This window comes from Xiphophorus maculatus, chromosome 5 (genome assembly GCF_002775205.1).
Source record: "Xiphophorus maculatus strain JP 163 A chromosome 5, X_maculatus-5.0-male, whole genome shotgun sequence".
NCBI lineage: Eukaryota > Metazoa > Chordata > Actinopteri > Cyprinodontiformes > Poeciliidae > Xiphophorus > Xiphophorus maculatus.
The window spans coordinates 2,427,043-2,436,171 of record NC_036447.1 but is presented as its reverse complement, the minus strand read 5'-3'; the positions used below and the strand labels follow the sequence as shown (position 1 = coordinate 2,436,171).

At 36.2% G+C, this 9,129-nt stretch overlaps 1 protein-coding gene and 1 long non-coding RNA gene across 2 annotated transcripts; both read left to right on the top strand.

The window, feature by feature from the left end:
• The first annotated feature begins 219 nt into the window (after nt 1-219).
• LOC111608735 lies at nt 220-1,238 on the top strand. The gene is made up of 2 exons (XR_002752826.1): nt 220-461; nt 548-1,238. It is a non-coding gene; the product is annotated as an uncharacterized LOC111608735 (long non-coding RNA).
• A 215-nt stretch (nt 1,239-1,453) lies between these two features.
• On the top strand, nt 1,454-8,774 carry LOC102234254 (T-lymphocyte surface antigen Ly-9-like). Its single transcript, XM_023333479.1, has 8 exons — nt 1,454-1,588; nt 5,139-5,184; nt 5,633-5,953; nt 6,189-6,500; nt 7,613-7,891; nt 8,165-8,257; nt 8,346-8,416; nt 8,580-8,774. The coding sequence occupies exons 2-8, from the start codon at nt 5,151-5,153 to the stop codon at nt 8,637-8,639; spliced, it is 1,170 nt and encodes a 389-aa protein (XP_023189247.1). The 5' UTR covers nt 1,454-1,588; nt 5,139-5,150; the 3' UTR covers nt 8,640-8,774.
• The last annotated feature ends 355 nt before the right edge of the window (nt 8,775-9,129 follow it).

Sequence of the window (9,129 nt, the reverse complement as noted above, 5' to 3'; positions counted from 1 at the left end):
GACAAAATTTAAACAAAAGTGTTTGGATAAAGCACTTTTTGAGCAACCAGACATTTTTCTGTCTAAGCGGAGTACCTCAGGGCGCTGCGCTCGACCAGTCAATTTGGCAACACTGGCGAATGGCGCCATTTGTATTAATGAGCGTGACGCGCATGCGCCGTGCTGGATATAAACATGACCCAGCTTGCACGTGAGCGTTTTTTTTTTTAAAGGCGCGGCTAGCACCTGGATGCACGGAGTCACGAAGCTATCGGTCTGATATTCATAAACTTTGGGACCTGGATTAAAAATGATATTTTCTGAACGCCCAGCCTGATGCCTGAAACTTTCGTGGGTCCGGTTGACATCGTGTCGTTGTTCATCGAGGCCTAGTTTGGCGTCTTGTACTTGACCTACTAGCAGGTCATAGTGATGCAAGTAGGCCGCTGGAGCGCCATGTTTGAAATTGCTGCATTGGTTCGGTAAGTTATTTTTCGGAAACCTTATTTTAAGTTGTTTGACTTTTTCCACCGATGACGTTAGTGAAGCATTTTCTGTGTCTAAACAGAGCAGCACACAAGCAGAGACCCGACCACGGCCTCTCAGCGGCGGCTTGTTTGGTCGCTGGCGTCCCTGAAACATCTGAGGAGATATAATGGCATCTGGAGCTAGCAGTTGATCGATTATGGATTTACTACAATCAAGCTGAGGATTCCCTTCAATCAAGCTGAGGATTCCCTTCAATCAAGCTGAGGATTCCCTTCAATCAAGCTGAGGATTCCCTTCAATCAAGCTGAGGATTCCCTTCAATCAAGCTGAGGATCGCCTCCGTCAAGTATTGTTACTTTATTTATCATTACAAGCTAAATATAATCAAAAGATCAACAATGTAACAACATAAAATTTCATTCTGTGTGTTATATCTTTAAATTCACAGTAAACTTATAGAGAAACAATAATTTTACTCCAATGATGTCTGGTGCAAAATCATAACTTCAGGATACAGAAAATGATCCGATGATTTATGTAAGAGAAACGACTCAAATGCAAAATGTTTTAAAAGGTTTTCCAACATTGTAGAGACTTTCTGCCTCCAACACGGTGTAATAGAAACTGTGTTGTCAATATTGTTAATAAATTCCTTGTTAAATATGAAAATGGGAGTTCTAACTGTAATTACTGATTTTTATTTTTGACGTTTCTTTTAGTTTTCTGTGTTTTAAAAAAAAATCCCTGTAATAAATAACTGTAAACCTTCATTTTTAGCAACGCCGCTGCTTGTTGGGGCAAATATTGGTGGCTTTAGTTTTCAAAGTTCAGATAATCTCCATTTACAATTCGGGACATTAATCCTCTGATTTTATATCACACTTTGCTGTTCATTTATTGAAATATTTACAGATTAATTCAGTCGACTGAAAATAACCAGGATGTGGTTTTCTGATGAAATGCATCAACTGTGACGCAGCAAAAGGAGACGGAGCCATTAAAAGACGTTTCACAGTTAAACTGACAGCAGAGAAACAGAAACAGATTTTCTTCCTTCTGTTCTGAGCTTCAAATCTCAGCGGCTGAAATAAAACAAAGTCCAGCAGGAAACAAACTAAAGGTATGTTTGTCTGAACCTTTTATCATTTTAATATGAATCTAAACATGTTTATAACATTATCTGATTGATTAAGAAAATCAATAATCTGTATTTATCTGTATTTATCTAATCTGTATTATTTCTTCTTATAAAAACATTCAAGAGTTTTAATGTTTTCACCATTAGAAATATTTAAATTTTGTAAAACAGACTCATCATAGAAACTTAGAAACTGATACAGTTTGAATTCAGGACTTTGTCACATTAAAGTGAAAGTAAACTTCATTTAAATATGTTTTTTAATGTGATTTGAAGCTTTTTCATGTTTATAAACTTTGAGGTAAAAAGACTCAAACTTTGTGTTTGAAATGCTGAAAATGTTCAAAATGGTTTGATTTGCTGCAGTTTGTTTTTTACCATGTTTGAATCTGAGAAACAAAACAATAAGATAATGAAACTACAGTTTTTTCATTTCTGTTAATCAGCTGATTTGCGGAGCAGCTTGCTGAATTTCCTGCTTCCTCTTCATTCGACTGCTTCTCCTTTTAGACCAGATTAAAAGTTCAATTAATTATGTAAATATAGAAGATTTGGGAGGAAATCTAAACTAAAGCAAAAGAAACCTAAGAGCTCAGACAGGATGCAGACATGGCCACCCATAATATCTGAGAATAATGGTCTTACTGCCAACTTTTGAGTCTGTAGAAAGGAAACATCTTTACAGTAAAGCCAATGAATGATTCTCTACTGACAGTTTTAAAACATAATTCCTCGTTAAATTTACAATTCAGGAAGTCAAATAAAGTTTTTCTGGCTAATGGTTTGTGTTGGACATCATCTCCATATAGTCAACAGGTAGAAAAACTTTTTTTCCAGGACAAACTTTAGTGGCTGGATCCTCCAACATGACAATGACCCGAAGCTCACAGCCAGGAGAACCAAGGAGTGGCTCCATAAGAAACACGTCAAGGTTCTGGAGCGGCCTCGCCCGTCTCCAGACATTAACCCTTTAGAAAATGTTTGGAGGAACTGAAACTCCATGTTTCTCAGCAACAGCCAGAAACTTGGCTGATGTAGAGAAGATCTGAGTGGAGGATTGAGCCAAAGTTCCTGCTGCAGTGCAAACCTGCTGAAAAACTACAGGAGACCTTTGACCTCTGTGACTGCAAACCAAGGCTCCTGTACCAAATATTAACATTGATTTGCACAGGTGTTCAAATACTTATTTGCAGCAGTAACACAAATTAGTTAGATGAAAATTCAGAGCCTCCATGATTTCTAAGTGGGAGAACCTACAAAGTTGAAGGGTGTTAAAATACTTATTTTCCTCACTGTACTTCATAAATAAAGTAAAACTGAGGATCTGTTTCCTGTTGCCAAACCGCCTCTCAGACGTTCTGGATTAAACTGCGGCTGAATCAGCTGCTGGGGCCTTTTGGTTACTTGTGGTTTGAATTAATGACATTTAACTGAAATATGAAGGCATCACATGGATATCAGTGTTGATTCTTTAGATTTTACTGGGATTAAGCGACTACTAATCGCTTAATCCCATTGGCGATGGGATTAATCCCTTTTACATTACATCCCACTTAATGTAAAAGTCCAGCTACTGGTTGAAAAGAAGGAGAGGTTGATGCATTTGTGACAGACTGTGATTAGTTCTGGATCTAATGATTAAAAATATAAAAAAATAAAAACATAAATTACTTACTCAATAAAATCAGCTAACTTTGGTGCAAATATTCATTAAATGAAGCTGGGACAGATATGAGATAAACATTTTCCAGTAGTATGCAAACTTTAAATGTTGAACATTAAAGAATCACATTTATCTTCTCATTTTTATCTTAGCTCATTTCACTGAGGAATTAATCTATTTAATGCATTTATACATGTTATATAAACTGTAAACCTAATGCTGCACCACAGTCACAATAATAACTTATTTTATTTGTCAGCTATTAATTATTGGTTTCACTACATTATGAAATATTGATGTCAGTGACGGGTTACAGAGATGGTTTCAAATCTTCAGAAAGCCTCAGTTGGAAATGTGAAAGAAATGATCCCAGTTCACCTTTTTTAGAGAAAACTTAACATTCCTGCTGTATGGAGTCAGTTTCTTTCTCTTGTAACATAAAGAAAATGAAATGTTTCCAGATTCCTGTTTTCCAAACCATCTCTAATCTATAATAACAGTTTTATAGTACAGAACAACAGAGGAGTTAAATTAAACTCAGAGGTTAATAAAAAGCCGACAGACTGGAAATTCTGTTATTCTGTCATCAGTCCGTGTTCATAGTCCAGAGTCTCAGAACCAGAGCGGGTCGGTCTAAACCAGCTGCAGCAATACAAACTACTGCAGCAATACAAACTACTGCAGCAATACAAACTACTGCACAAACTACTGCAACAATACAAACTACTGCAACAATACAAACTACTGCAACAATACAAACTACTGCAGCAATACAAACTACTGCAGCAATACAAACTACTGCACAAACTACTGCAACAATACAAACTACTGCAGCAATACAAACTACTGCAGCAATACAAACTACATGTTGCTGTCAGTGGTTAGAATCCCCCCAGGACGATCAAATCAGTATTTAAAGCTAAAACAGAAAAAGTTGGTTTGTTTCCAGCAGCTGATTAGATTTTTATATCAAAGGCTCCATTAGAAATATTTAGTCTGGAAAAAACTTTAAAGTGTTTTATATATTTATGAGACAGAAGGAGTTAAAAACTCTAAATAAAATATTCTTAGTGAATTTTTAGCTTAACTTGTATCAGTTCAAAAACTCAGGAAACAAAGGAGAGAACTGGACAATGTGAGAAACGTAATCTTACATCTTAGATCTTAATTATAATGTTTAATATAATTTTTTATTATAATGTTTATTATAATAAAAAACAATGACGTATGAAACTGTAAGTTCTTCTTGTTTGGGCTAAACTCCTGATTTTGGGTTTTTTATTTGGGTTTTGTTTGTTTCCTCTTTTATTTAGATCAGTTATATTTTTGTTTTACTTTGACTAGGCCTTTCTTATTCAAGCTTCTGTATTTTGTTTCTTATTTTGGTTAAATCAGTCTCGTTTCCCCTTTTTTGGTTCCAGATCTTTCTTAGTTATTTTAGTTTATGTTCCTCAGGTCCAGTTATTTTTTATGTTACATTTTATTTCCCAGTTTGTTCTCCCTCGCCCCCTGTGCCACTTCCTCTCTCCCTCTCCTCCCCTGCCTTCTCTTCCTGAACCTGTAACCTGTTAGCTCATCAGCCCGGGTCTTTTTTCTGCATTCAGCCTCCCCAGTATTTAAGCCCTTCATTCTCAGTAACTCCTTGCTGGTTCCTCTCATCTACTTCTCCTTATTCCTCCTGTTCTCCTTGATGTTTGTTTCTCTGAATTTACTCGTTTTGTTCCATCTTGGCTCCAGTTGGTTTTTGTAAGTTTCATGAATCGTTTAATTAAATCATCGACTCTGTGCTGCAGCTGGTCTTGTGTTTGGGTTCTACCTCAAACCCACACACCGTAACTCCTGATGTTTGATGATGTGTCTGTTTTACAGGGAGGAGAAGAAATGAGGCTGACTCTACATTTCATTCTGATGCTGAGTAAATAAAACCTTTTTATATTTATTGACAAATGAATTGAGTTACTTTCCTGCTCAAACTAAATGTCAGGCTGCTGGTTTGTTTCAGTGTTTGGGCTTATTTTCATTTTCTTGTTAATTTGTGCTCAGTTTTAGATATTTTTATGAATGAATATCTCATCACCAACTTCCTGCCTCCTGCTGGTCTGCATGATGGATCAAATCTCCTCCCACATTCAAACATTAAATCCTGAATCTATTTATTCTAAACTGAAGTTTTAAATCTAATATCTAAAAGTTAAAATAAAAATTAATAGCAACTTTTGGTGATTAAATCAGCAAAGTATAACTTTATATCTTATCATTTGTCCCTGTTATCTGTGACAGTAACAGGCCATAGAGGAAAATTTATTTCAGATACAAATTATAACAATTTCCTTTAAAATGTGCTAAATATGCTTTTCCTTCAGGTTTTCTGTTTTTTCTGGAAACTTCAAAAATGTTTGAAGGAGAAAATGTCACTTTCCATCCAAACATCACTGGACTTCAGATTAATTCCTATTATTGGACCTTTATGCAAAATAATCAAACTGAGAAAATAATCAATGTGATTATTGGAGAGACAAAGAAAATTCACAGAACCAGATTTGAAGGCCGCCTGGATACGGATGTAAAAACTGGATCGATCACAATTTTTAACCTCGCTGTTAATGACAAAGGAACATTTCAGGGGGTTTTTTCCATAGAAGGTGGAAATATCTCTGACCACATCGTCAAGCTGGAGGTCAAAGGTGAGAAATGATAAAAACACTGAAATGAATGAAATACCGGAATCCTCTATTTACTGTTTTGGCTTCATTTATAATTTTATTGCATCTATCACAACTTTTTCAGTTTTTTTGTGGACTTGGATCAAAAATGTCCTCATGTACAAAAGTATATTTATAATCTTTTAACATGTTTTCTATATGTAGCCAGATCTCTACTAACAAACAATAATGTAACATTGTGTTTCTGATTTTTCAGATGCTGATGAAGATATTAAACTGGATTTCCTGGTGGGCATCAATGTTACTCTGAACTCCACAATGCAAAGACTGGAGGAATATCATGTTGTCTCCTGGTTGTTTGGAAAACTGTTTCCTGAAAGAGAAATCGCCAACAATAAAAAATGCCCCAACAAACATGGAAATACTTTTGATAATGTGTTTCTTAATCTAACGAATGGAGACCTGATAATCCCTCAGATCACAAAAGGTTTTCGTGGAAAATACCACTGTAAGGTTTGGAAGGATGGGATTCCATGCCATTGGAGAAAGTTTAATATCAGAGTTTTCGGTAAGTATCTCAGAAACATCACTGGGTCCACCGTAACTCATGAAGCTTTTCTACAGAATCATTAAAAATAATAATAATGTGATCTTAATCTCAACTGTATCCACAATCCTGGTAAAATAACTCTTTGCCTCATAAAACTGCTGACACCGTGGTAAATCATTTCAAAACTGATTTTCTTAACATTACTTTTCCAGAATATTTTTACTAAACATATTGAGAGTGGAGATTCAGCTTTTTGACTTTAAGTATTACTGCTACCAAGGGCAAACAGAAAATCTTAGCAGAGGAACAGATGCTGGAAACTGTCACGTGTCCGTGTGAACAGTTCAGTAACAGGAAAACATAAATTACTTTATTCCAGAAGTTTGCAGCTGATTGTCACTAACTTTGCTTCTTTGTCATTCATCTTCTCTATTTCTTCTACCTCATGTTCTTAGTTCCTGATCCTCAGTTTGTCTGATGTTTAGTTTTTCCTTTGCATCCTGCAGTGTTAACATTATGCATGATGTAATCTTTTTAAAGCAACATTTATTATCAGAAATAAAAACGTATCAGTGCAGGAATTGTAACTGTAACTCCCACCAACCTGACAGGTTCGGTTTGAAAGAGTCTTTCCACTCAGCAGGAAACCAGAAACAAGTCGGCAAAGCAGAAACAGACAAAAAGTCACCAAGCAAAAACCTCTGAGAAAATAATGATTTTTAAATCTGTTTTAATATTCTAGCTAATCTTATGAAAAGCCCAGCTGGTACTTTAATGGTCAGTTCTGGATGTTTAAAATATTAAACTTTGTGTTTGAATTTATCCTGCAGAATAAATCTGAACCGTTTTCATGCGTGAGAAAAACTCACCGATTGATTGGTTATTTACCTTCATTTTGTTTTTGGTTTCGGCCAAAAAACGATAGAAACACATCAGTTCAACTAAAGTTCAGGGTTCAAATTCATGATTTTCTTTTTTGGAAAATAGGACAAAAGCTGAAAACTTCTTAGTAATTTAAGATGTAAAAAAGTCTAAAACCCTGACAGCTCCTCTGATTTTAACGGTTATTTTCACATTACTTTTGCATTTTACGTTGTTTTGTGGGTATTTCATCGTTTCTTCTCCTTTAGATCAGGTCTCTGCTCCCAACATCACCAAGTCGACGGCTCCACCAACCAACGGTGTCTGCAGTGTAACCTGTTCAGTGGAGAACGGGCCTGAAGTGAACCTGACCTGGTTCAGAGGAAACATCAGCATCAGCAGCAGCAGCAACCAGAACGTCTCCACCCTCACGCTGCTGCTGCACATCCGGGGGGAGGATTCCTCCACCTACAGCTGTCGGGCACAAAACCCCGTCAGTGTGCAGAGAAAAACTCTGGACTCTCAGCGGCTGACATGTCATAACGCAGGTAAAAGGTCGTCTTTGCTGGAAGAATCCTGCGGTTTATCAAAGTCTGAACGACATGCAGCTCAGTTCCTCTGTTCTGATCAACATCGAAGCTGAAAACGATCAGGAAACAGATTTATGAATAAATTTCCTCCTGCAGGTGGATTCTGATGGAAATTAGGACTTTCTCTGGATTAGAACGAGGATTTACCTGATCACATGTTTCTCTGGATTAATTTCTGTTTTATTAAGTTTTCATGATGATAAATATTTGTGAATTTTTGCTGGTTTACAGGAACGGCTAAGCTTTGGGTCATACTGGTGATTACCACTCTGGTCATGGTTGTTGGGTCAGGACTTTTCATCTGTTGCAAAATATGGAGAAGAGGTATATATGGAAAAATCTTTTTGATCATATTTGCTACATTATTCCTTTAATATTATCCTCTGCTGATGATATTTCATAACACCAACAGATCATGTTAGAGATCCTCAAAGATCTCAGTCAAACCGAGAGACATCGCCTCAGAACTGCAGATCCTCTCTGGTAGATCTATGAAAAATATTATCTAAACATTTAAAATCATTTATCACGTTTGTTAAATTTCTTGCTATTTTGCGTCAACAAAAAACAAACATCTATATATATATATATATTTATGATTATTTTTGGACTCTATAACTAAGCTGTATTATTTTATTTCTTTCAGAGAAGTGAAGAATTTCTGCTGCAAAGCTGCCAAGGACCAAGTTATGAGACAGTAAAGTGACGTAGTTCACTGACCTGCTCCACCCAAAGGGAACTGATGGAGAACATCCACCGCTGTTCATCTCAGAGAGAAACTGAAGATAAATAATTCAATATAATTTTATTTTAAACATTGATTGTAAATCCCTGATTTCAGTATTTTAATGTTTATCCTGTATAATAAACAAATATATTATGAAGTGAATCTGAGTGTCATTCAGCCTGGATGAGTTTCAGGCTGAAAGCATCATATTTAATATTTACTGCAGATGTTTCAGAGTTTAAAGAGCAGAAATATGAAGAGACGTTTTTCCTGCTGACCTGCAGCTTCAGGTTGATGGAAATCAGCAGAAACATCAAATCCATCAGAGTTTTCTGCTGAGTTCAGATCAGCTCAGGCTGAAAACCCAACAGAACCGATTCTCCACCAACACGGAACTCTGACCAGAACTCGGTTCTGTTAAAGCCCGGATCCATGGAAACTGTTCAAATCCTCCAATCAGGGCGGATCA